The following is a 26,614-nucleotide window of genomic DNA, read 5'->3' as shown; positions in this document are numbered from 1 at the left end:
TACATTATGTAGGTAGGCTACCTTTGTACCTCTCTTATACCTACCTACCTACCTGCCTGACATGTACCTAGGCGCGAGGAGAGGCAGCTAGCCCTCCTATACAAAAACAGGTAGGTAGGTTCCCTTATTCCTCCTTACTACCCGACGATATCTACTATACTACTATACTACTATACTTGTACAATAAGGTAGTATAGTAGGTAGTACAAAAGACAGACAGACAGACTAGACTAGACTACCCAAAAGCTGAAATCTTAGTGTAACATTACAGGGACCTAATCGTCTAATATGTACAATATAGTACGCTGCAGTAGTATACAGCGTAGAGACAGCACACACACAAGACCACACACCAGACCACCACTATAGACCAAAATCTATTATTAAAACTTCCAGCGCACTTCCTACACCGCTTTCTCTCTCTCTCTCAAAAAAAGAGACATTGCGACTTGCAACTGTGCCAACGCGGCGTATGCAAATTGAACTTTGCTTTCATGTAGTATGTCGAAGAATCCACTCGTCCTCTGCCAAGTCCCGGGCGGAGCTCCGCTGCTCGGGTTCCCATTGTAGCATCTTCCGCATGAAGCGGAGGAAAGATGCCCTGTCTTCTTCATTATTGTCCTCTGTTGCTCGAAGGGTCGTTTCTCGTTCCTCAAGTGATCTGGAGGCAGGTAGAGGGATTCCTACGGAAAATTCACCTGGCGGAAGAGGAAAGTTAGCGGGTGGGAAAGATGACAAACACTCAACGAGCTGAAATTCTTTTTGTATAGCTCACCTTGGTCGGAAAAGAACTTATCTCTCAGTTTGGCTCGAGCAAGGAGACTGGGCGGCGGAGGTCCGAGGAGAGCAATCATCTCAGCTAGATGAGCCCGTCCACGATACTTGTTCTCCAGTGGGTCCTGGCCAGTGAAGAGGTGCTCTCCCTCGAAAGCGTCCCATACCTACGAGATCATCCGCTATAGTCAGCTCGTGTGCAATATCCAAGCTACAATGCCTCAAGACTGACCATGCAGCCCACGTTCCAGATATCGACGCTGTACGTCCACGGAATTTCCAAAATAACCTCTGGAGAGCGATAGACATCGGGCTGGATGTCTTCGCGGTGCTCGATTCCATCATCGAGCGGCACAGCTGAACCAAAGTCACACAGCATAGGTTCTCCAAATTCCTTGGGTATGCCCAATTCACGGCTCACGTAAACCACACCGTCGTCGAGTTCCTTCTTAGGACTGGGCTCCATGAGCTCATCTTTTTCGAATTGCACCAGGACAGATTTATCGGCTCCGAGCAAGATATTTGCCTCTTTAATGTCGGTATGTGCGACATGGCACTCTTGATGTAGAAGGTCCAATGCGTGAAACAAGCGCTTGAGAATGTGGGCCAAAACAGACGCTGGCAGTCTTCCGGCAGGATTGCGATGTTTGACTGCGAGCACGCTCTCCCATAAAGGCTGATGCACTAGACATTGATGCCGCCCGTTAGGGCCATCAAGGATGAAAGAGTCGAATAATGACCGCACGGCACCACGGCCCGGATGGTGACTGGGAGACTTTGCGATTCGTTTGTAAACATCCACCTCGGTTCCTAGCTCATCTTCTATAGCTTCGGCTCGCACGTAGACTTTCAGAGCTACATGCCGACATTCGCTGACATTATTAAGTGATTTGTCTGACTCGGGTCAAAAGGGACAGTAGGACTTTACTTCATATCTCGTGCCAGCCACACCGTCGAGGTGATTCCAAAGCCCAATTTTCCGACGACTTGATAGCGGTCCTGGAAGATCTCTCCAACCCTGACAGGATAATATCGTGCCGCGAGATAGCCTGGGATAGTCTCCTCCTCGATTTTCTCGTTGGCCGGGATTGAGACGGTGCTTTGCTTCGTAAAAGCCAGTGGCCTCCAGGCGCGGCGTAGAAGTGGTTTCCAGGCACGCTGGAGCACTGAGAGAGCCATAGTGGTCACATCCAGGACTGTTGCTATTCACCGCGTAGAGATGCTCGAAAGAAAACAGTGCGACAGCCTGCGTGGTTGAGGGACGACTCGAAGCAGTTAAGCTAGCAACCGGCTTAGTCATGTGCGCCAACCACTTCTGCGGCTCCACATCAAATAGTGGTGTATGCCCTGATGTAAGATATCACGACTCCTTTGGCTGGACAGAATCTGCCCATCATGTCGTCAACAACCTCTCATATAGTAAGCAGTGTGAGTGGAGTGGACTGACTAGGTAATGTAGGTAGGAAGGAAAAAAAGACTGCAATCTCGCAAAGGGGACGTCACGAAGGGGTTTTCAATCCGACTTGAGGACGAAGCCAATGCAAAAATGTCCTAACCCATTGCAACAAGCACAAATCTCGAGTAATAACTTTTTCCATCTACAAAGACTGGAAGACAATGAAAGACTGTCAGCAAACATGATCAATGACCGAATGCGCACATACAACAGGTCATCTATAACCACCCTCTATTCTCTCGAATTACTTGTCCAACTCCTCCTTGCTCTCGCTCCTACACTTTTGACCTATCGTCTTTCTTCACCTCTCCCCTCCCCTCCCCTCCCTCAACAGCCTCTCTCACGCGCTCTTATTCTAGCATCGCATATTCAGCCACAAGCCAGTCGATTTCTGCCGGATGAGCTTCGTAGTGGGTAAGATCCTCTGAGAGACGTCGAACAGGACGGTCCAGGTCAGAATGTCCGCCCAGGTTCTGCCGAGCGGAAGGTAGGGAAAGTGCAGGGTTCTGCTCTCGAGTAATCCCGGTGATCCTATCCGTTTCAGGATGGGCAGGGACCACGTCAGCGGGTGGAAGGAAGGGCAAAGAAGATGAAACAGAACTTGTACTGTCGTCGCTGATCCCATAAGTAGTAGCCATATTGCTATCACGATGAAAACGTCGGCCGATACCAATGTTGAGTGGGGCTGGCACTGCATCGAGTAGATGCGTCCGCTCGGCCGTGGCACTCATGTTGTGGGCACTGTGAGAGGAATCTTCATCGCCGGCATTAGGAAAGAGATCTTGCATGGAACGATCGTATTGATCTTCCACTTTTTCGAGCTGAGCGAGGCGACGATGATGAAGGACCATGGTATCCTCGTGCATCGGAGCGTCGTCATTGTTGATAGCAGTGAGTATCTCTCCATGTGGTGGCGCGTGGGAGTAGTGACTGTGGAGACTGGTTGCACCAGCGGTAGATGCGCTCTCGTGGGTGCGCCGAGGACTTTCGTCCGAGTGTTCGTCGCTCTGCTGTGGAGATTCGAGTCCATCTTTCTCGCTATCTCCAAGCTCCCCAATCACAGTATCCTCACTGTGTTTCCGAGCGTTAGACATGGCCGAGTTGAGGATGTCGACCATATTGCGGGCTCTGTCGACCGTATTGCGAGTGTATTCTCTTTTCCTGTCCCTCTTCACAGAGAATGTGGGCACCTTGTGCCTAGCGGGCCTCGCAGCCCAATTCCGAAACCAGCAGAGCGATACCAAGTAAGTATGCTTTGTAGCCTCGTAAAAGCTGCTCCAGCAAGCCCCAGGTGCATAGCAAACACAACAGGCAGCACACTCCTAGAGTATTGTGCAGCAGCCCCTCGAATTGCCTTCCTTTCCTCCACTCAGCAGAGACTGTCTGGTGGCAGCCTCGAATACATCGTCGACGCCCTCACCAGTTAACGAGGAGCATTCGAGGTACTTCTTCGCGCCGATCCGTTTACGCACGTCTTCTCCTTCATCGGATGTAAGGAACTTCTCAGAGCGTTTACGCATTTCTTCCTGCGCAACGGGATCATCTCGCAGATCCTTTTTGAGACCGACGAGGATGATGGGAACACCGGGGCAGCGATCGAGCACTTCAGGATGCCTGGTGGAAGGGCATGTTAGCCCAGAGGTAAACGTGACAAATGGAGGGGCACGCAGCCACTACTCACCACTTGGTAGTGATGTTCTGTAACGAGTCCGGACTCGAGACAGAGAAAGCGATGAGAATGACATGAGCTTGACTATACGCCAACGGCCGTAGACGTTCGTAGTCTTCCTGCCCTGCGGTATCCCAGAGTGCCAGCTGCACGCTCTTGCCGTCGACTCTACAGTCGGTCACATAGTTTTCAAAGACAGTGGGCACATATCTCTGCGATGCAATGTCAGCGCTCGTGTTTCTCGTACTCGTGTCCTTCTTCGCTATAACTGACAGTTGGAAAGTAACCTAGCGTGAAGACGCTCAGCAGCGACGTCTTTCCACAAGCTCCATCGCCGATGATGACAAGCTTCCTATGGAGTCAGGTCAGTCTCGAGTGGGATAATTGTCATTGCAACCCGATCTGGAACTGGATCCTACCTTCGCATCACCTGCTGTTCCTGCGATTGCGCCATGTCTGAGTTGTGGACTGGTCTGGCGTTGCGGCGAATGTGTGCAGCTTCTGCTGTCGGGAGTATCGTACAGGCTGTTCGGGACGTTCTCCGGGTAATGTGTACGCAGCGTGCCCAGTTCACAGTAGCGCAAGCGCAGGGCGGTCGTTGGGTCTGCGAGAGAAGTGAAGTGGAGAGGGCGAGCGGGCTGTAGCGAAAGGCGGTGGAGTGGAAGTGGACGAGCGTCGGGTGCGAATGTATACGTGTACGGATGCGTGCGTGCGTGTGAGGTGTCGGATGTGTTGGTTGATGTTCTGGGTGAAGTGGTGCAAGGCAAGGTCGAATGTTCGAGGCGAGGCGTCCCGTCGTTGGGTTAAGTTGGCGAGGGAGGCTTGCGCAACACGAAAGTGGCCGAGCTCAACAGGCAATACCAATCTGACCGTCTAGCAATAATGTCCGGCCAGAGCATCAGGTATTAGAAGAGTCGCATGCAGCAGAGTCCAGACAATGCTATGAAGTCCCCAGGGTAGGTAGCAGTTCCTGACCAGGTAGTGCGAGGGGAAGCAGTAGAGACCGTAATGTGAACTCCTCCGCCTCCTCCTCCTCATCGTCGGCCGCGGAAGGTAGGTGTGTATACATAGAACAGGTACCTAGCTAGCTATAGTGCGGCCTGAGGCTCACACAGCGGAAGTGGCGGGCCCGGCCGTCCAGCATGCCACGCCACGCTCACTCTCCGCCAGCCAGCTTAGACGACTCTAGTACCGTAGTGGGTCTTTCAACACACCGACGCAATACCGACTGCACTTCTACCGACACCTCCTCCACCACCATCCCCCCGCAAGCGCACCTAAGAGACGTGCTTGCTTGCTTGCCTGTTTGCCGTAGATCGAACCCTCCGCGCTGGCACAAAGCGCAGCGAGAAGAGAAGAGAGCGCGCGCGAGAGAGATCGAGAGAACCACAGAGACAGAGAGAGACAGAGAGACAGACACGGACGGCCGAACCAGCAAGGTCTTCGACCCCGACACATGCTCAGCTCGTGCCTGACTCATCCCGAACCTCCACTGCTGGCCTGGTAGTCTGCCAACACGTTCCCTCTTCTCCGCAAACATGGCCACCCACTCGAAAGCACCCGCTCCGTCCACAAACGGAGTCCTCAGCGCGCCCCCACCAGTCGGGGTCAATAGGAAGAAGGCGAAGAGAAGGGCCAAACAGCAGGCCAAATCTGCGCAACAGCTGCCCGTGCACCACGTAGCTGGCCAGCAGACAACAGAGGGCTACGACGAAGATGCTCTGCGATACGAGGAGGAGGAGGAAGACGACTACGACTCCGAAGCCGACTATGACCCATCGGACGATCACCACTATGCTCCCCATGCTCCAACAAATGGCGTGCATCCACCTCCTCCGCCACTGGTGAGTAGTGGTAGCAAGAGGGGTAAGAAGAAGCAGACCGGCAGCATGTCGCAAGGCGGCGCATACGACCCGCGAATGCTGCCTCCCTCAATGCACCACGGCGAGAACACTCCTTCTTCTGGCCCTGTCTCCCTGAGCCGACCGCATCGTGGCAGCCGCCAGGGCGATGCCATCTGGCACACGAGCATGCAGCAGGAACGCGAGAACATCAAGCACTTTTGGCTGAACCTTACCGAAGACGAGCGCAAGCGTTTACTCCGGATCGAAAAGGAAGCTGTGCTCAAGAAGATGAAGCAGCAGCAGAAGCATTCGTGCTCCTGCACAGTCTGCGGTCGCAAGCGTCTGGCCATTGAGGACGAGCTCGAGTTGCTTTATGAGGGCTACTACGCCGAGTTGGAACAATACGCTCACCACGATGTTCCACCTCTTCCTTCGTCTGATGGCTTGGTTCCCGATCCGTTGCAGCACCGCCGGCCCCACCCTCTGGCGACTCCCCCGCCACCCTTGCATCATCCTCATCATGCTCACGCGCACACTCATTCTCACCACCGGACCAGTCAGATCCACGAGGTTTTGGACGATGAAGATGAGTACAGCGAGGAGGAGGAAGACGAGGAAGAGTACAGTGACGAGGAGGAGGATGAAGACTACTCAGATGACGAGCCCGAGCCCGAGCCTGAACCGCCGCGGGGCCACCCAGGCGTGCCAGACTTCTTCAATTTCGGCACGCATCTAACTGTCAAAGGTATCCATAGTCTGCGTGGTGAGTCGCTGCAAGCCGAGCTAATTGGCGAAATAGACAATCTCCTCACCGTAGCCGACGACTTGCTCAAGAACGATGGCCGGAAGTTCATTGAGATGATGGAGCAGCTCGCCGAGCGACGCTTGCAGCGAGAACAGCGGTCTCAGTACGAATCCGACACCCACTCCGGCTATCCTCCGGGCGATCCCACCTACGACCACCAAGACCAAATGGATGGCGACGAGTTCGACGACGAGGAGGATTCGTACAATTCGCAAGAAGAGTACGACGACGATATCGAAGAGGAGGAGGATTTGGTGGGTGACATGAAAATGGCAAGTCCCTTACAACACCAAACTGATCATGAGCAGGGTGTGCTGACCGAGGAACACCGTATGCAGGAAGGACGTCGAATGTTTCAAATTTTCGCGGCACGCATGTTCGAACAGCGCGTGCTGACCGCGTACAAGGAGAAAGTCGCCGCCGAACGCCAGCAGAAGCTTTTGGACGAGCTCGAGGACGACGCGAAATTACAAGCTCAACGAGAAGCCAAGAAGCAACGTGACGCGCAAAAGAAGAAGGACAAAAAGAAGCAACAGCAGATGGCCAAAGCGGAGGAGAAGGCCAAGCGTGACGCGGAGAAGGCGGAGGAAGAGGCCAAGTTGCGCGCAGCCGAGGAAAAGAAGCAAGAAGAACAGCGGCGCAGGAAGGAAGAGCAGCGACGCAAGCGCGAGGAGGAAAAGAAGAAGCTGGAGGAAGAGAAGGCGCGCAAAGAAGCCGAGAAGCTCAAGCGGCAGCAGGACGAACAGCAGCGGCGAGAGGAGACGGAGCGCAAAGCACGTGAGCAAAAAGCGGCGGAAAAGGCCAAGAAGGAGGAGCAGCGCAAGAGAGAACGTGAAGAACGAGAAGCACGTGAAAAGGAAGCTCGAGAGCGCAAGGCTCAGGACGAGAGAGATCGCAAGGAGCGCGAAGCCAAGGCGAGAGCCGACAAGGACGCCAGAGATCGAGAGCGCGGCGCACAACAGACTGCTAATGCAAACCACATGGCACACCCGCCACCTGCACTGGCTAAGCGTCCGTCGCAGCAGGCCACGGTGGCGATACCAGGCATGTTTGGCAAGCAAACGCCTTCTGGCGTGGCCTCACCTCACCCTTCGGTCCCCATGCCAGCAATTCCCAAGGCATCGACTCCATCCAAGCCCAAGCAAGCTTCGCATCAAGGCTCGCACGCCAGCTCACCCAGACAGGCTCAACCGCAGGTTCCGAATGCTCCAAGCAAAGCATCATCTCCCGGGAGCAATGGAACTCAGCAGGCTCAGAATCAACCACGGCAAATCTTGCAGAAGTCTGGTGCTCACCAGGGAAACCATCAGACTCAGCCTCACGCGGGGGGCCCGTCCCCGCTTCATCACCAGCCTATTCAGCCTCCTCCTGGTATGCCACACCCACAGCAATTCCCACCTGGAGCTTTTGGAGGAATGCCTCCAATGGGCTTCCAAAACTTCCAAGGGCCTCGAGGGCCGATGGGAATGCCCAATATGGGACAACGCGGTCCAATGCCCATGTTCCCTCAGCAGCCACCCCACAACATGGGGTTCCCCAATGGCCTTGGCTTTGGTACTCCTGGGATGAATGGCATGGGCCCTCCGCCAGGCATGATGATGCCGCCGCAGGGCCGACCGTTTCCCTTCGACAACGGCCCAGGAATCATGGGGCAACCGCCGCCTGGCTTTGGTCAGCACCCATCTCATCACCCTAACCACAGTTCACCAGTGGGACAGCCGCCTACAAGTGGCATCGAAGCACAGCGACAAAGCATGTCTGGACATTCACGCCAACCATCGTCTGACAAGGACCGTCTCGACTCTGCAGCAAGTCAGCCGATTGCACGACCGGCGCCGATACAGCGACCTGGTAGTGTCCGGCCACCTGGACCGGACCGGAACGGCTCCAACGGCGACGTGGACGACCTGTCGAAGCATCTGGGCAGTTCCGCCTTGCTGGACGATAGTGACGAACCCTGCCCGAAAGACAGACGACATTCAAGCATGGCTACCAATCCTCGTGGGATCAACATCCCCGGCGCAGGCATGACTCCGATGGGTGGTGGATTTGGTGGTCTTAACGCGCCAGGAACTTCTTGGGGCAATACTTCTGCTACGCCATTTGGCCAGTCCCCTGCATTGGGTGGTCCAGGTTGGGGTGCTCTGCCACATCAGGTCGGCAGTTGGGGTGCCAACAACGCAGCCTTCTCCAATAATAACAACCATTTTGGCACTTTCGGCGCTCCAATCAGTGGCCCTCGTGGCGGACCTCAAACGCGACCCATTACAGTGCGACAGCTTCTCTGCAACGCTTGCAGAGAACTGTCCAGATCTGGCGAAGAATACCACAATGTGGATGCTGTGATCCAGCTTATCATGTCGCGCAATCCACCGCTTGACTTTGCGCCTGATGCAGCAGAAGTCAAGGATATCTCCACTGTGGAAGGTGATTCTCGCAACGGTGGTGGTGAATTGCACTTCCGTGAGCACGATGATGGTTCCAAGGACATCAAGTGGACACAGGACGCTTCGACACCAGATCAAGGGGGACATCGTTCTTCAGAGCTTGCAGCGATAGGTTCGCCTGCAGTGGGCAAGAGCTCACCCGCCTTTGGTATGTTTGGTGCGCCTGGTACGGGACGTGGATCTGCTGGTCCGCCCATGGGCATCCTTCAGAATCTCGGTGCGATTGGAAGCTCTGGCTTATGATGGGATGCAAGGAATCCCAGTGAATGAATAGTAATTAGTGGCGAGACTCCTTCTACGCTGCTGACTTTCAGGCAGAATCGCCGTCTTTTTCGGTTGTCTGTGTGTGTGTGTGTGTGTGTGTGTGTGTGTGTGTGTGTGCACTGGAATGGCATAATGACAACGATGGTAATGGCATGTGGCGTCCAAGCTCAGCAATTTTGCTGTCCGTTGTCATCAAAGGAACTTTTGTAGCGCCTTCGGTTCTCAATAATCGAAGTTTTTGAATGTCACGCTCGACTACTACGTCTAGTAGTACTGTTGTTGGTTCAGAAGTCCTTCTCTTCGGTCTTTTCTCCCCCTTCTCTCTCTCTCTCTCCCACCCCTCCCCACACACAACCACGAGAGTCCTTCTTTCCTTGATCACTGATGAGCAACACCTCGACTACAAGATTTCTGGGTATAGACCAAGTAGGTCATTCATCTCCTCTCACTATGCCGTGAGTACATGTAACAAGCAGGTCAAGTACCCCATCCCGTCGGTTCTTCATCCACCTCCCCTCTTTGCACTCTAGGACCTCAAGATGGTTCTTTCAAACTATCCGTAGCTATTAAAGACGAACACCCCCACCAATAGAAGTCAGCATACTGCATGTATATGTTCAATCATTCGTTCACTCATTCATTCATTCATTCTCGCCCAACAAAAGGGGGAAAAGAAGAGGAATCAAAGTATCACTTTTTTCGTAAACGTGTACATGTACATGTACGTGTACAATTATAGAGAGAAGTAGGGTATATGTTGAAAGGTTTGGATGGGATGGGTTTGTTGTTGTTTGTTGTTGATGCTGTAGATGTAGACAACATACCTTCCAAGTGAAAAAGCACATTACTCTGATAATTCTTGAACATTTGCGCGACGAGTTCAATGTTCATATTTTGGACGTTGATTTCCTATAGTATCATTATCAGTTCATCAGTTCCATCAGCCAGGCAGCCATGGGAAGGAAATTATTAACTATTAAAAAATCTTCTCTATTGGGGAATGTTTTGTGAAATTCGGGGGAAAAGGAAAAGATATCTGGACTTACTTGGAGGGATTTGTTCAGGACCATGATTGCTTCGTTGAGTTTTTCGACGTTGGTGATGATGCGTGAGAGAAGTTGGGATTGTTGGTGTTCGTGGGGGGATTCCTGGGGAGAGAAGGAAGAGAAGGTGGTCGTTAGTGGAATACTTAGTCGTGGTGAAGGGCGGAAAGTCGACGCGTACCATTTTGTATCACCTCGTCGTCGCCGTGATGACGTTGATATTTGTTGTCGTGGTGGTGGTAGTGGCGGTTCAGTGAAGGTGAAGTCGAATGTTTGGCACGTGTTTGGTGATGGGGAGACGCGTTGGTGGGGCACACTAGCACATACACTTCACAACCCATGATTCATCATCACATTCATTCGCCTTCACTTCACTTCGACAGCATCACCATACCCGCAGAAACGAGAATCAGGACAGTTGACAGGATGCCTTCAACAGCAGAGGCAGCAGCCTCACAATGGCTGGAGCAGTTGGCTGCTATGCGAGCGGCCATTGCAGAGCTGAAATTGCCCGAGACGAATGGCCAACCGCAGAATACGGCGGCAGATGATGCTGATCTGGATTGGGACTTGGATGATGATGACTTGTCGCCAGCGTCGGGAGATGACATTTGGGACTTGATCAGCGAAGAGGAGCAAGACTCGTTCAGCGAGGAGAGCGCAGACATGGTGACCACGGCAGGGCCAGTGAAGGATGATTCTCAGGAATGGCTGCAAGCACAATGTCAGACTGTGGCCAGCAAGGGCAGTGGACTCGAAGCCGCCGCGCTGCAGGACCAGATCATGGCCGTGTTGGCTTCGGACAGTAGCGATGACGAGCTGCAAATGACTTTGGCGGACATTCTGGGCTTCGAGGAACTCGATCTAGTTTCGGATATACTGAAAAATCGAAAGTCCATCCTTTCTGCTCCCGCTCCTGCCCCTTCTCGCCCTTCTGGCATTCTCTCCAAGACCGAGCGTGAGGCTCGTCTGCGTGAGCAGGACCGTTCACATAAAAGTGCGCCACTTGCTGCAGCCCAGAATCGATCTCAAGCCGAGTATCCGCATATCTATAAAGCCCATGATGCTGGAAATACACTTTCATTTCAAGGGCAGAAGTACGCGCTGCCAATGGGTAGCGAGCGACTGGAACGCGAAAAGTACGTGGAACACAGCATTCCTGCCACCAAAGTTGGCGTGCTTGGTCTGAACCGGAAACTCGTGGAGATCAAGGACCTCGATGGCTTGTGCAGTCGCACTTTCAGCGGCTACAAGACTCTCAATCGCATGCAAAGTCTGGTCTATCCGGTGGCGTACCACACGAGCGAGAACATGCTCATTTGTGCTCCAACTGGTGCGGGTAAGACGGATGCAGCAATGCTCACGATCCTCAATACTGTGGCGAAGAATATACATCCTAACCCAATCGAGGAACCTGACGCTACCGAATTTGCTGTGCACGTCGGGGACTTCAAGATTGTCTACGTGGCGCCCATGAAAGCTCTCGCAGCTGAAATTACAGAAAAGCTGGGAAAGAGGCTTGCTTGGTTGGGAATTCAAGTCCGCGAGTTGACTGGTGACATGCAACTTACCAAAGCAGAGATTGTGGCCACTCAGATCATCGTAACAACGCCCGAGAAGTGGGATGTTGTCACGAGGAAGTCTACGGGCGACACGGAACTGGTGCAGAAAGTGAGACTACTGATCATCGATGAGGTGCATATGCTCCATGATGAGCGAGGTGCAGTGCTGGAGTCTTTGGTTGCGAGAACAGAACGACAAGTGGAGAGTACCCAGTCTCTGATCAGAATCGTTGGTTTGAGTGCTACGCTGCCGAATTATGTTGACGTCGCGGATTTCCTCAAGGTGAATCGTATGGCTGGACTGTTCTTCTTTGATCAGTCCTTCAGACCTGTACCACTTCAGCAGCACTTTATTGGTGTCAAGGGCAATCCTGGAACGAAGACGAGTCGCGACAATCTCGACAACGTTGCTTTCGAGAAGGTCAAGGATATGCTGGAGCGCGGACACCAGATCATGGTGTTTGTGCATAGTCGGAAGGATACTGTCAAAACTGCGAGAACGCTGTACGAGATGGCCACCGAGCAGGGACTGACAGACTTGTTTGATCCTAGTATGTCGGATGGCTACACACAAGCCCTGAAAGATGTCAAGCAGTCCAAGGGCAGAGAGATAAGGGAGCTCGTCGCCAAAGGAATGGGAACGCATCACGCTGGCATGCCTCGCTCAGACCGCAACCTCATTGAGCGACTCTTCGCACAGGGGGTGCTGAAAGTGCTGTGCTGCACCGCGACTCTGGCCTGGGGTGTCAACTTACCTGCTGCGGCCGTCATCATCAAAGGCACACAGCTATACAGCGCTGAGGCGGGTAAATTCGTGGATGTTGGAATCCTGGACGTCTTGCAGATCTTTGGTCGTGCTGGTCGACCGCAGTTTCAGGACACCGGTATTGGTATGATCTTGACCACCCATGATAAGTTACAGCATTACTTGACTGCTGTCACGCAACAGCAACCCATCGAGAGTCAATTTAGCAAGAAGCTGATTGATAATTTGAACGCGGAGATTGCGCTGGGAACGGTCACGAGTGTTCCTGAAGCTATCGCCTGGATGGGCTACTCTTACTTGTTCGTTCGCATGAAGCGCAACCCGACCGCGTATGGTATCGAGTGGGCGGAGATTGAGCGAGACCCCAATTTGGTGCAGCGAAGACGCGACCTCATCATCAGAGCGGCTCGAGTGCTCCAGCAGAGTCAAATGATCATCTTCAACGAAACGACCGAGGAGCTGCGCTCGAAGGACGTCGGCAGGATTGCCAGTCAGTTCTACGTGCTGCAGACGAGCGTGGAAATCTTCAACACCATGATGCAACCGCAAGCGACAGAGGCGGACGTCTTCAAGATGATCAGCATGAGCGGAGAATTCGACAACATCACTAGTCGAGACAGCGAAGAGAAGGAACTGAAGCGGTTGAAAGACAGTGCTGCACCCTGCGACATTGAAGGTGGCATCGGAACCCAACAAGGCAAGACAAATGTGCTTTTGCAGTCCTACATCAGCAAAGCGAATCTTGAAGACTTCACGCTGGTATCTGACACGGCCTACGTGGCGCAAAACGCAGCACGTATCTGCCGGGCTCTGTTCATGATTGCGTTAAACCGACGATGGGGCTTTCAATGCTTGGTGCTGCTCAGCATGTGCAAGAGCATCGAGAAGAGAGTGTGGCCTTACGAGCATCCGTTCCATCAGTTTGACCTGCCGCAGAGTGTGATCAGGCAGTTGGACGAGAAAGGGAGCACTGCGTCGATCGAGTCCTTGCGAGACATGGAGAGCGCGGAGATTGGCAGCTTGGTTCACAACCAGAAGATGGGTGGCGTGATAGGGAAGCTCTTGGATAACTTCCCAACAGTCTCTGTGGAAGCAGAAATTGCGCCACTGAATCGTGATGTACTCCGTGTCAAGCTCTTCATTACGCCTGAGTTCAGATGGAACGATCGCCATCATGGCAAGAGTGAAAGCTACTGGATCTGGGTCGAGAATTCCGAGACGAGCGAAATATATCACCATGAGTACTTTATCCTCAGTCGGCGAAAGCTGTACGATGATCACGAGCTGAGCTTCACGATTCCGCTGTCGGACCCGTTGCCGAGCCAGATTTATGTTCGTGCAGTGAGTGACCGATGGCTGGGTGCAGAGACTGTTTTCCCCGTGTCGTTCCAGCACCTGATAAGACCAGACACCGAGAGCGTCTACACAGACCTCCTTAACTTACAGCCTCTTCCCATCAAGGCTCTCAAGAATCCTTTGCTCGAGGAAATCTATGGTCAGCGGTTCCAATTCTTCAATCCCATGCAGACGCAGCTCTTTCATTGCATGTACTACACACCCGCCAACGTCCTTCTCGGCTCGCCGACAGGATCTGGAAAGACGATCGCGGCCGAATTGGCCATGTGGTGGGCTTTCCGTGAGAAGCCTGGTAGTAAAGTCGTGTATATCGCTCCCATGAAGGCACTTGTCCGCGAGCGTGTGCAGGATTGGCAGAAACGGTTGACGCGACAGATGGGGCTCAAACTGGTCGAATTAACTGGTGATAACACGCCTGATACACGAACAATCCGTGACGCGGATATCATTGTCACTACGCCCGAGAAGTGGGATGGTATCTCGCGTTCTTGGCAGACGAGAAGCTATGTTCAGCAAGTCAGTCTCGTCATCATTGACGAAATTCATCTTCTCGGTGGTGATCGTGGACCGATCTTGGAGATCATTGTGAGTCGTATGAATTACATTGCCTCACAAAAGAAAGGCTCTGTTCGAATCGTAGGCATGAGCACGGCTTGTGCCAATGCCATGGATCTGGGCAATTGGCTTGGTGTCAAAGAAGGATTGTTCAACTTTCGGCATTCGGTTCGTCCTGTCCCTCTGGAAATCTACATCGATGGCTTCCCAGAGCAAAGGGGATTTTGTCCGCTGATGGAGAGCATGAATCGCCCTACGTTCTTGGCTATCAAGGCCCACAGCCCCAGTAAGCCTGTGATTGTGTTTGTGGCATCGCGAAGGCAGACCAGACTTACAGCGCGGGCGTTGACCAACCTTTGTGGGATGGAAGATAATCCTCGCAGGTTCATGCACATGTCCGAGGACGATTTGGCGCTCAATACGGAACGTGTCAAGGATGATGCGCTTCGAGAGGCTTTGAGCTTTGGTATCGGCTTGCATCATGCTGGTTTAGTGGAATCGGATCGTTCGCTTGCGGAAGAGCTGTTCGCAAACAACAAGATTCAGATACTGGTGGCGACGAGTACCTTGGCATGGGGTGTCAATTTACCTGCTCATCTGGTTGTCGTGAAGGGTACGCAATTCTTCGATGCCAAAATCGAGGGTTACAAAGATATGGATCTGACTGATGTGCTTCAAATGCTGGGACGAGCTGGACGTCCGCAATTCGACACTTCTGGTATCGCGAGAATCTTCACTCAGGATTCGAAGAAGCCGTTTTACAAACACTTCTTACACACGGGATTCCCTGTCGAGTCCAGCTTGCACAATGTGTTGGACAACCATTTAGGTGCAGAAGTCTCGGCAGAAACAATCGCCACCAAACAAGATGCGCTGGACTACTTGACATGGACATTCTTCTTCCGACGTCTTCACAAGAACCCATCGTACTATGGCCTTGAGATCTCAGCGGAAGAGAACAACACTATAGCCGCACAACAAGCTGCTAACGAGTTTATGATCGAAATGGTTGATAAGTCTCTGAACGAACTCGCAGAGTCTCAATGCATCACCATCATGCCCAACGGTGACATTGACCCTACCCCTCTGGGCAAGATCATGAGTTACTACTACCTCTCCCACAAGACCATTCGCACACTCGTCGAACACGCCAAACCCACAGCCACTTTCGAGGACGTATTGAACTGGATGTGTCGTGCAACAGAATACGACGAACTCCCCGTCCGGCACAACGAAGATCTCATCAACGCTGAACTGTCCAAAAACCTCCCCATCGATGCCGAGAACTTGGGCATGGTGATGTGGGATCCCCATGTCAAAGCACATCTTTTACTTCAAGCTCATTTTTCGAGAATCGATTTACCCATTAGTGATTACGTGGGTGATCAGAATTCCGTTCTCGATCAGGCTATCCGTATTTTACAGGCCAGTATTGACGTCTTGACGGAACTGGGGTATATGCAGAGTTGCAAGATGATGATGACACTGTTGCAGTGCGTCAAAAGCGCGAGATGGCCCGACGATGGACCCTTGTCTATCTTTCCAGGAATTGGAGCTGAGCGAGAAAAGAAGCGAATTGCTTCTTCTTCTTCTGAAAACTCCCGACCCCAAAATCTCATCGATGCCACAACCTGTCCCAAAGGAATCTTGGACAGCGTCCTAAAGAGTCTCGGACTCCCTCCCGCCAGTCACGGACGCGTCCTGAAACCTCTAGGCCAATTACCCCAATTGCGAATCCAAGTCACCGATGTCACCGCTCTGGGATTGAGCGTCCAATTCTCTCGAATCAATCCTGTGCAGGACGCTGCTGCATATCGCATCTACGCGCCCAGATACCCGAAACCGCAAACCGAAGGATTCTTTCTCGTGGTGCATGATGCAGGAAACGGCGAGATTTATGCGATGAAGAGGGTCAGCTGGCCTAGTCCGGAGAAGAGCGGCGGCGGCGGCGGCGGCGGTGGTTCTGGTGGTCGACGAGGAGGAGGAGGAAGCAACAGGCTCAATACGAAGAGTAGTGTGAAACTACCCGAGGCATTCGAGGAGAGGAACGTGAAAGTCTTGGTGGTGAGTGATAGTTATATTGGCATGGAGTGGACGGTCGAGAATGTAGAAATCCCGCCTGTTCCAAAAGTTGTGGATGATGGGTTGAAGAAGGGGAAAGAGTAATAAAGTCAGGCAGGGTACGGTACAGCAAGGTACATAGCTAAGGTAGGTTACCTATATGTAAAGGTAGGGTATGGCAAACCACAAAGGTACGTTACCTACTATTTTTGCTCTATCCTTGCCTGTACATGTACTGACTGCTTTTAAGAGGACTGGGCGGACTGTGTTCTACCTTACCACACACACGTACATGTACATGTACTTACATTATTCCATTATGGCATCCATCTCTACAGCAACACTCGTCATACCAATCAATCAATCAATCAATCAATCAACCAAACATACGCTCGTCGTTCCATATTCCTTCGCAAAAAAAAAGAAAAAAAAGGAAAAGAGCAAAGCACCTCCTATCTACCTCCTAGAACGATACAAAGTATAAGTATTGTTTCGGAATAGACAATAAGTCATACACAGATCATGATGATTCATAACATATATTCGTCTATTAAATAGATCTAACTAGGACTAGGAATCTAAGACACCTAGGAATGATGTATATCGTATCTTTATCCTCGGACCTGCCGTTCACACATCGAGGCTGCCCGAGAGGAGGGAAGGGTGCGCATACATGTACTCGTCGTCCCGAGTTGCTGGCCGTGGAGCTGGCGCTCAGAGGCGTCGTCGCTAGCTACCTCATCCTCCATCTCGTCGTCGCTATTCACCGCGAATCGGCATGTCACCGCCGGGAGGTGGGGCGACGCGGCGGCGATTGGACAGCGGGGCGCGACTCCAATGGCGAGCGGATTGGGAGAAGCGACGAAGAGTGTTTCGTCCCGGCTGATCCAAAGTGGCTGCCGCAATGCCGTCGGGGGTGGTGAAGTCGGAACCCAGTATATAGGTAACCAGCTGCTGAGGTATACACACCACTCCTCACGTGCTTGCCCTTGGACTTCTCGCCTTCCTTTTAACATGCCGTGCTCACATACTCAATACTATAGTTGTCATCAGTTAATACAGAGAGGCGAATAGGATAATAGTCGTTCCCAGTCAGGTATCTAGTAACCTGCGGGTCATGCCGCAACGGCGCTTGGTCGAGCAGCGCGAGTTGGTGAGGCGACGACAGCATGACTGAGAAGCGGCAATAGTTGGCGGAGTCGCAGCTGTAGCTGGTGAAGTGGAGGCAGAAGGTCCAGCGGTGCCCATTTCCCTAGCCGATCTCACGATAGTCGCGTCCCTCCTCACAGATACCCTTCCGGGCTCTTGCGCGCTCGTGTGACTTCAAGTATGACCCAATGACACAATGCTTCTCGCAATATGTGCAGTCGATAGCCGGCACGAGAATGACAAAACAGCAGCAAAAAGATGACTGTGCTTCAACTTCGTTTTCCCATCTCATACGCTTCATCATCATCCCAATCGGCATCTCCTCCAACCTTCCTGCCGACCAGAATGCCCGTAGCGGTAAGGCCGACAGCTACCAGAAACCAGCTCTCGAACCAGCCTTCCACAAAACGACCTTCCAAGGGTGCTCCCAATGCTTCCGAGATGACGCTACTCACCTCTGCGGGCAGGTTACTTCGCAGCAATAACGCCGAGCTGATGACATAGGTACCAGCGATTTGCGATATGACCAGAGGCAAGCTGGTCTGTGACCTTTGCAGCAAGCTCGGCGCGAAACGAGAGAAGAGGCGTAAAGTCTGCAAGACTGCGTTGAAAGATGCCAGGAGCATGATGCCGGATAGGAAGAAGCTGATTTGTCGTGCCCACGCATCTCGATCCAATTCGCTATCCCAATGTGCTGTCAACAGTGCTAGAGCTTTGTTGATTGGGTCGCTCGTGGCGAAGGAGTGGGTGGGCTGCCACCATTTTCGCAACGAGGACAGAGAAGTGGCAAAGATGCGATATGCGCAATAGATGGCGAAAACCAGATTCATGATGTTGAGCGCTTTACCGGCTTGCGTTCTTGCGCGTTCTTGGTCTGCGTAGCGTGTCCGTAGATTCGACAACGAGGTCGATAGTGTGAAGCGCATAGTCTCGAGGCCTGAGACTTCCATTCGCAGGGCTTTCAGCTCCTGTGCTTCATTGGAGCCACGGAAGGAACCCATCATTCGGCCCACAAAGCCTGATTTCTGTTCCGAGGACGAGGCATCTGCAGACATCTTCCTCTCTAGCGCGCGGACTCTGCTTTGCTTGGCAGCAAGCATATCTTCTGTGGCTGCCAGTCCCGATGCCTTTCTCGAGATATCTGTGTCCTTCACCGGTCGGTGTCGTACGCCGAAAGTCTGCCATAGCGAAGAGACGGCAGCAAAGCCTGCCAAGGATGCCATAAGCGAGATGCCGATAATGCCCAGTCGTTCCAAACAAGCTTCAGCAAAGCCATGATCGCCCTCATGGGGTCCTGAATCGGGACCGTGCAAGGTATCTCGCAGAATCGACGCCTGAGGTATGTACCAGAAAGCCAGCAGCCACAGCTTGGAGATGGCTGATCGTAGAAAGTGCTGCAACCAAGGCCGTGTCCTGCGCGTGGACGTAGTTTCTGAGGATGACACAAACATGCCTCTCACGAAGCCATGTATCTCCAGTGCAGGCGTCACAATGAGAATCAACAGCAGCAGAGAGTTCAGCGTGACCTGCAACGCCAGGCCTCGCACTGCCGGATTCAGAGTATCAGAGATCTCGAAGAGAAGCAGCTCTATCAAGACTGCAGATAGGCCGATTGTGGCCGAGAAGACCCAAGATGCCAGCTTCTCTCTCGAAGCACTTTGTAGCTTTTCTCTCCATCCACTCGTGGCGGGCTTGGCGAATGTGTCCTTGTTGAACTGCGGAAGTCCATCTTGTCCACCCTGTCCACCCCTCCGCTCGGACTCAGCACTGCTCGCTACGAGCTGTGGGAAGAGCTTGTACTGCGCAACATAGGCGGTCACGGCCCAGGTCAGGAGGAAGGGAATGCACGAGAAGACGACGGTGGAGGGCGGGACGGAATCCAGGCTTCGTCGGACGAGATAGGATGGTTTGCAGCTGTCGCAGTCATCGTCGGGAGCGGAGGGCAGCATGGTCGCTGCTACTGCTGCTGCTGCTGCTGCTGCTGCTGCTGCTAAGGCACTTGTCGCTGGTGTGTCGAAATGTCCCGCATATGCGACAGTGTCTTGGAGGAGAAGGAGGAGAAGAAGGAGGAGGAGGAATGGCGGTACAGAACACAACAAGGCATTGGAAAGAAAGACGAGGTAAGTCGGGAACGCGTTGGAGGTGTGTGTGTAGTAGGCTGAATCGCGTACCTTGCTCCTCCTACAATGAGCTGTGGCGCATTGGAATGGCGCGTGGCGCGTGTGTGTAGCCGCGTGGAGGTGACGTGCCTCAGTTCGGCATTTTTCCGAGCCCGTGTCCGACTCATCTGCCGAGGCAATCTATCTCATCTCGCTTCTCCGCTTCTCCACTCTCATTACAGTCCACTGGTGCCACCACCTCACTTCTTCCTCCGCTGGTGTCTGTACAATTTCCTTCTTTGTTGCTGGTGCACAGTGCAGTGGCAGGGAGGTGCCCGTCGGGGTCATCAATATCATCATTTATCTGTCTCATTGGGTATATCGACACATATTCACACACGCACACACACACATTCAGACATACACTCCCATATCCAAACCCACAGCCATCACACCGCTCGCTGAGAACTGTGACCATCCTTATCTACCTATTTGCCCTCCTCCATCTGTTTCGCTTCTTCTTCACTCTTCTGCTTCAACTCCACGCTCGAATCGCGACTGGAAGTGCCCTGCGTCTTCGCCCTCTTCGCTTCGCCAAATACAATCGCGGCCACATATGCCAATCCCATAATACCCGCTCCCACTCCATATCCCGCCTTCGCACCTGTGCCCCTCCCCGTGAGTTTCAGACCCAACCCACCATTAATGATGCCGAGGAGAATAATGGAGCGACCGACGGTAAGATGAAAGTACGACGAAATCGTCCGTCCTCGGATCTTCTTGAACATGGCGTGATGAATGATGCCGAATACGGGCTGTGTCAGCATCAATGCGAAAATGGCTGTGCCCAGTCGCGGATGCGTCTCTCCCCAGTAGCCGTCTTCACTCGCGTAGTAGGCTCCGAGACCGAAGCAGATGATGTACATGACCAGACCTGTATACTGGATGAGTTGATGCACGAGGATACCGTTCGAGAGGTTTCCCACGCGGATCAGGATTCCACCGATGGGGAGCACGAATGCCACTGCGAGACAGCCAAAGATTGCATGGGCGATGAGGACCGCGTCCGAGGGTCCACTGGATACGCTCGATACCGTGGCATTGGTAGTGGCAACCTCTGCTGCCACGAATGGATTGACAGCGCTGCCACCTTTTGCGCTCGCAAGATCCCAGCTGAATCCTCCATGGTCGTCATGGAAAGAGATGTCGGCATCGATCGCGTCACTCTGAATGGGCGTTCCGGTCTTGGATGCGTAGATCCATACCGCACTGGTGGTAGAGAAGTCCATATTGCCGCCCTCCCAACTGTGGCAACCGGAACACCGTACATTGGCCGTCATGGTGCCATTCGCAATCCCCGACCCTTCCAGCAATTCCAACTGCACATTGTGCACACTCGGTGGCATATGTCCCGTCCCCAGACGAGGGCTAATCGTCACATTTGTTCCCGCCGCATTCTGGTAGAGGATGAACATATTCGCTCCGGCCATCTGTGTCCCTTGCGCGAGAGCGACATACTCGTGCGTCGTCGCCGGTGCTTGGATTTGGAAGAAGATGTCGCCCGTTCCCGAAGTCGCTGCGGCGTCGGGGACATTCAACGCGAAACAGATGCTGGCGTCGGATGCAGGACACGTTCGAGCGATCTGCGCATATGCGATGGACCCTGCAGCACCAATGCTATTGTTACTCTGGGGCCCTTTCCTATACACGTACTTTTACATGGTAGGATATATATCGAAACACACCTTGCATCAGGGCCCACGTCGCCGCCACCTGCACTGGCGAAAGCTTCATCACTGCGAGCACGCCAATGCCGTAGGTCAAGTCCGTCAGTCAGTCCGTGTGTGTGAGAGAGACAAAGAGAGATAGAGAGAGGGTCAGTAGCCGAGAAGAGTGAATTAGAAACAAATGAGAGTCTAGTAAGTAGGTAGGTAGAGAAGAATGGTGAGGGGGAGTTAGCAGTAGAGGTACTTATTATCGAAACCTCGCTCGCGCGGAGCCCGATTAATACACCTGGTAGTATACGATCAACACCTAGTCCACGGGTTGTAAGTAGTACTGTAGTAGTGAGGTAGTGCCATGCCCTTTTTGCAAGGATGTCCGTTTTGTGTCAGGTAGGTACTCTGGTATGGATGACTATCAGTCAGGCCACGATTGGCTCCTTGGCTTCCCTTCTCTTCCTAGGTGCCCTTGCTTCCCGGTGCTCCGTTGAACATCGGTCTTCGAGATGGAAGACGGGAGTTCTTGCGAAAGGAAAGACAAAATGCTTGGCTGCCACGTGTGTCGTTTGTCGTTGGTCAGCAACTTTCTCTCACCCCATGGTACCCGTGGACGAACAGTCGAACACGACCCAGGTACATTATCTGGAAGCGATGTCAGCATTGCAGCATTCAATGCTTGTTCTTGTTCTTCTTCTTCTTCCTCCTCTTCTGCAGCACCTGCTGCCGAGAAAGGACGTCGTCATAGATATCTCTCCGGCTTTGCACCCAAGACGACTGACTGCAAGGTCAGATACATGTGAGAATACCTACCTACCGAATGAGCAAGCCGCGGGCGAATACGACCCCATCTTCTTCACGGCAGTAGTTGACTACACTCAGCCGCATCCGCAGCCGCAGCAGCAGGCGTAGTAAAATGGTATAGAATTGCCGACCCGTTCACTCATCATCATGATCAGAGATTCCACGGCGCCGTTGCGATCCGGTACGGTACAAGTAAGCTCTCCAATGGATCACAGAGGAAGAAGTTTTGCGCGAGTTTGACAGGCATGCCCTAGTATTGTAGGAGGTATGTAGGCGAGTAAAAAAGGTCGAGAAGAACGGACGGAGAGACAAGTGGTTAGATCTAGTCCGGGACTAGATCGTTCCGAACTACTGCCATCAAACTACCACCTCCTACATGTATCATGTATCATGTCGGTACTGTACTGTAATGTACCTGCCTATCTTGTATCTATTCTACTTATCTACATAAGGTACATACATGTACCTCAACTCTACGCCACGCCAATTGTCCGCTGACAGGAGGTAATATCATTTTTGCTTTCACAAAGAGAGGGAGTGGAAAAAGAAATGCGAATATCCCGCGAGGCACAGGTTTTGCATACCCAGGTGCTCTCCAAAGTTTCCCAAACATGCCGAGAACACGGTACGGTGCGGTACGGCCTCTGTGTCTCAAGGACGTCCAAGAAAGTCTAGAGTTCTTGGGGGCGTATTGTGAAGAAAAGGCTGCGCCTCGAATGATGACGACAAGGAGGGTGTTCGGGAGGGAAATCCCCAACTAGGTACCTACCTAGGTAGGGATGGTGATTTGTGCTTTGGTTGGTGAGGTGTGACTGGAGAGAGAGAGGGAGAGAGAGGGAGAGTACAAAAGCAGAAAGTGATAAGAGAGTAATAAAGAAGGAGAGAGAGAAGAGAATGAGACAGTAAGGTACAGGTAGTTTCGGAGTCCGTAGTTCATTCCTAGGTAGGTACATGTACCTTACTCACTCCTTTCACTCACTCCCTCACTCTACGGCGGGGCTATAGGCAGCCCTTGGATTCGTCTAATCGCAGCCCTAGACGTAACTCACCCAACCTGTACAGTAACATATCTCCGCCGCTCGTTATCAACGTAAACCTTCGTGTATTTAATACAGCGCGTTAACTCGCGCTATTATCTTGTTATACTATCGCGTTGTCGTACTATCGCGTATACTAACCTTTCGATATTACTAAGATACATTATTATTATTATCACATTTTTACTATTATTACCAAGATACGTTATTACTAAGATATAATGTCTGCCCTACTACGTATATCTTCTCTTCTACGTACTTACGCTCGTAATCGCGCTAGTAGTAAATTTCCTCGGATACGCGCTTCCTCTCTTCCGAGTATTCCTACTCTCCCTCTACCTCTCTAGTATCTCGTTAGAGCCGAAAACTTTAATAGAGAGAAGAAGGATATATTCCTCGTTAAGTCTAAGAAGGAGGACGGAGAGAAGGAGGATATATTCCTCGTTAAGTCCGAGAAGGAGGACGGAGAGAAGGAGGACGAGTTCCTCGTTAAGCCCGAGAACTTACAAGAGGAGGATAAGTTTCTCGGTAAGCCCGAGAACTCTAACGGAGAGAAGGGAGTATAGGAGGAGGAGGAGGAGTTTCTCGGTAAGCCCGAGAACTCTAACGGAGAGAAGGAAGAGTAGGAGGAGGAGGAGGAGGAGGAGGAGGAGGAGGAGGAGGAGGAGGATCTCGGTTCTAACGAGGAATTTAAGATACCTCCTCTACCTAAGCAAACCTTTGATTCTATCAAATTGCTAAAGGAGTTCGTTAAAAAGTAGACTCGTAAATATAGTTTTGACCTTGTTATCTCTAATACAAAGAATCGAGGTACCTAGAAAAGAGTACGATATATATATAGTAGAAAAACTCGGAACTATCGAAAACTAGATACTTCTTCTCGTCGACGAAAATCTAGCTCGTATAAACACTAATGTCCTATATAACTTTGGTATATAGCCGTAGATAAAGAAGACAAAGATAGAGTATAGACAATTCGGTATAGACGAAATTCGAATATAATAATATATAATTATCTACCCTTTAGAACAATCCCTAGAACTATTAGATTGCCTACGAACTACCGGCGACACGAGCGTAGCGACGACGTTATAAACGAGATTATACGATATATACGCTCTAGACTTCGGGTAGCTGCCTTATAATCTCTTCTCTACGACCAATTTCCGGAAATTTATTAAAAACGAAAAGATATTAGCAATATCCGTCAACGCTATCGTTATCTTCTACTCTCTAGAAAGACAATTGCTAATACTACACTCGAGCTACTCTAATTAGAAGGATTCGCCTTCCGATACTCGGTAAACTCGAATAGTTTCCTTAAGTAACTACTTTTCGTTTACCCCGAATGCCTAGAGATCTAGGCCCGTTGCCTAGAGATTATCCTTTACGACAATACCTATAAGATTCATCGTTTACGACAACTAGTCTTCGACTTCTACGGTATTACTAGAGGGAATAAGACTATACCCTTTAGCCTTTGTCTTCTAGCCGGGCAGGACGAGAAGTTATATACCTAGGTATTTAAGTAAATCAAAGATATTCTCGTTTAGGAAGAGATCCTAATACTAAACCTTTTAGTTACTAATAGGGATCGAGTATGCTTAAATGCTATAGAGGCAGTCTTTCCCGAGGTACCCCGACGTATTTATAAGTAGTATCTTCTTAAGGATGTCCTTATATATATCCGTTCAATATTTAAGCAAGAGCCCGAGGAAGAGAGTAGGGAATACGTTAATAACGAAAAGACAGTAAAATAGTATAACTTATTCCAAAAAGCAGTCTATACTCCGGAGAAGGTAGAATTCCGTACGATTTGCCTTAAGTTAAAGGCGATATAGCCTAAGGGCTTTGTATACCTCGAGAAAGAATAGCTTCTATTTACCTTACTGTAGGCGACTTTTCGTTTAAAACGAATACGTATATAGGGTATCCGAGCAACCTCCCGGATCGAAGGTATATATACTATAATAAAAAGTTAGCTTAGGATATTATAGTCTAATACTTACGGTCTCGTCGAACGGCTTCTACTATATTTTCGAATATAGGTATCTAAGTATTAGCAAGAGCTTTCGGAAGAAACGAGCTATACTTTAATCTAAATGCCTTGTACTTTTTAGTCCTTCTACCGAAAAGTATACCGTTACGTAATCTAGGAGGTTCTAGCCTAGTATACGTTAGCAACGGATAAAACACGACCTGTCCTACCTTATATAGGTATCTTCTCGTTTATAATAGAACTTCCTTACTTATACTATATTCGAGCCTATATAGTAGAGAATAAGACGGTTTCTCTTATAACCGTTAGAGAACGCTAGAAATGCGACCGTCGGGTTCTCGTTGAAAACGAGGACATTAGAGAAATCGAGCTACTTCCTTCCCGCTAAGAATAAAGGTAAAAACGTAAACAATTATACTAACTTGTTCGATCTCGACGAGAAAAGCTAATTTCGAGTAACCGCCGAGACCTATTGTTAGTAGAGCTTGTAGACAAAAACCACTCTGCGTTATAGGCGAGAAAACTAAGAAAGAGGGTAAAGGATAAAGGAAAAGCAAAGGAGTCAACTACTAAGGAGAATAAGGGATATTCGTTTTAAACGATAATTACTCCTACGAATCCTCTGATTCTATAGTATCTTATATAGACGATATTCTCTTCTTTATAACCCTAGCCCTAACCCTAGTCTACTTAACTCTCGTCCCTACCGAGTACTTAATAATTCCTGCCTCTACTAAGTACTTAATAATATCCGCCTCTACCGAGCTAATAATACCCGCCTCTACCGAGCTAATAATATCTGCCTCTACTAAGCTAATAATATCCGCCTCTACCGAGCTAACAATACCCGCCTCTACCGAGCTAATAATACCCGCCTCTACCGAGCTAATAATACCCGCCTCTACCGAGCTAACAATACCCGCCTCTACCGAGCTAATAATACCCGCCTCTACCGAGCTAACAATTCCTACCTCTACCGAGCTAACAATACCCGCCTCTACCGAGTAGTCAACAATTTCTACCTCTACTAAGTAGTTAATATCCTCCTCCTTAGTATTCGGTATATCCGAATAATCTAGGAATTACTCTATAGCTATACTACTATAGCTAACCCGAGTCTTCGTATTAACCGAATAGTTAAAGCAACCCTCCCTATAATTACTCGGAGAGAACGAATACTTAAAGACCTCCCTAACCCTAACCCTA

The 26,614-nt window shown here is 51.1% G+C and overlaps 9 protein-coding genes across 9 annotated transcripts; 3 read left to right on the top strand and 6 right to left on the bottom strand.

Annotated features, from left to right (window-relative positions):
* Positions 1–279: 279 nt before the first annotated feature.
* Positions 280–1,969, bottom strand: SEPMUDRAFT_150401 (kinase-like protein). The gene is made up of 4 exons (XM_016906152.1): positions 1,703–1,969; positions 1,007–1,646; positions 776–941; positions 280–698 (listed from the first exon to the last, which is right to left on the bottom strand). Exons 1-4 carry the CDS (start codon positions 1,951–1,953, stop codon positions 493–495), a joined length of 1,263 nt encoding a protein of 420 aa, XP_016759603.1. The 5' UTR covers positions 1,954–1,969; the 3' UTR covers positions 280–492.
* A 367-nt stretch (positions 1,970–2,336) lies between these two features.
* Positions 2,337–4,868, bottom strand: SEPMUDRAFT_150400 (uncharacterized protein). The gene is made up of 4 exons (XM_016906151.1): positions 4,319–4,868; positions 4,173–4,251; positions 3,912–4,111; positions 2,337–3,844 (listed from the first exon to the last, which is right to left on the bottom strand). Exon 4 carries the CDS (start codon positions 3,346–3,348, stop codon positions 2,581–2,583), a length of 768 nt encoding a protein of 255 aa, XP_016759601.1. The 5' UTR covers positions 3,349–3,844; positions 3,912–4,111; positions 4,173–4,251; positions 4,319–4,868; the 3' UTR covers positions 2,337–2,580.
* SEPMUDRAFT_142925 (GTP-binding protein rho2 precursor) lies at positions 3,553–4,353 on the bottom strand (the record flags this gene model as incomplete). Its single annotated transcript, XM_016903019.1, has 4 exons — positions 3,553–3,844; positions 3,912–4,111; positions 4,173–4,251; positions 4,319–4,353. 4 exons carry the CDS (start codon positions 4,351–4,353, stop codon positions 3,553–3,555), a joined length of 606 nt encoding a protein of 201 aa, XP_016759602.1.
* Positions 4,869–5,164: 296 nt separating the features above from the next.
* Positions 5,165–10,533, top strand: SEPMUDRAFT_127008 (uncharacterized protein). Its single transcript, XM_016902114.1, has 6 exons — positions 5,165–6,488; positions 6,543–6,820; positions 6,887–9,822; positions 10,084–10,168; positions 10,306–10,407; positions 10,484–10,533. Exons 1-3 carry the CDS (start codon positions 5,438–5,440, stop codon positions 9,236–9,238), a joined length of 3,681 nt encoding a protein of 1,226 aa, XP_016759599.1. The 5' UTR covers positions 5,165–5,437; the 3' UTR covers positions 9,239–9,822; positions 10,084–10,168; positions 10,306–10,407; positions 10,484–10,533.
* SEPMUDRAFT_47514 (DASH_Dad4-domain-containing protein) lies at positions 9,950–10,410 on the bottom strand (the record flags this gene model as incomplete). Its single annotated transcript, XM_016909037.1, has 2 exons — positions 9,950–10,168; positions 10,306–10,410. Coding segments are annotated over 2 exons (324 nt in total), but the record flags the coding sequence as incomplete, so codon positions are not given.
* Positions 10,534–10,765: 232 nt separating the features above from the next.
* SEPMUDRAFT_150399 (Sec63-domain-containing protein) lies at positions 10,766–16,862 on the top strand. Its single transcript, XM_016906150.1, has 2 exons — positions 10,766–16,793; positions 16,853–16,862. The coding sequence occupies exon 1, from the start codon at positions 10,783–10,785 to the stop codon at positions 16,705–16,707; it is 5,925 nt and encodes a 1,974-aa protein (XP_016759598.1). The 5' UTR covers positions 10,766–10,782; the 3' UTR covers positions 16,708–16,793; positions 16,853–16,862.
* Positions 16,863–17,131: 269 nt separating this feature from the next.
* Positions 17,132–19,834, bottom strand: SEPMUDRAFT_69138 (uncharacterized protein). The gene has a single exon (XM_016909852.1). It carries the CDS (start codon positions 19,698–19,700, stop codon positions 18,021–18,023), a length of 1,680 nt encoding a protein of 559 aa, XP_016759597.1. The 5' UTR covers positions 19,701–19,834; the 3' UTR covers positions 17,132–18,020.
* A 504-nt stretch (positions 19,835–20,338) lies between these two features.
* Positions 20,339–22,623, bottom strand: SEPMUDRAFT_157500 (CBD9-like protein; the record flags this gene model as incomplete). Its single annotated transcript, XM_016907737.1, has 3 exons — positions 22,382–22,623; positions 21,596–22,213; positions 20,339–21,513 (listed from the first exon to the last, which is right to left on the bottom strand). Exons 2-3 carry the CDS (start codon positions 21,642–21,644, stop codon positions 20,339–20,341), a joined length of 1,224 nt encoding a protein of 407 aa, XP_016759596.1. The 5' UTR covers positions 21,645–22,213; positions 22,382–22,623.
* A 3,568-nt stretch (positions 22,624–26,191) lies between these two features.
* Positions 26,192–26,416, top strand: SEPMUDRAFT_48060 (uncharacterized protein; the record flags this gene model as incomplete). The annotated part of the gene is made up of 1 exon (XM_016909052.1): positions 26,192–26,416. A coding segment is annotated over one exon (225 nt), but the record flags the coding sequence as incomplete, so codon positions are not given.
* Positions 26,417–26,614: the final 198 nt, after the last annotated feature.

The sequence above is a fragment of the Sphaerulina musiva genome, assembly GCF_000320565.1.
Source record: "Sphaerulina musiva SO2202 unplaced genomic scaffold SEPMUscaffold_7, whole genome shotgun sequence".
NCBI classification, from domain to species: Eukaryota; Fungi; Ascomycota; class Dothideomycetes; order Mycosphaerellales; family Mycosphaerellaceae; genus Sphaerulina; species Sphaerulina musiva.
Note: the sequence above shows the minus strand (reverse complement) of the source record. Positions and strands in the feature narration are given on the sequence as shown.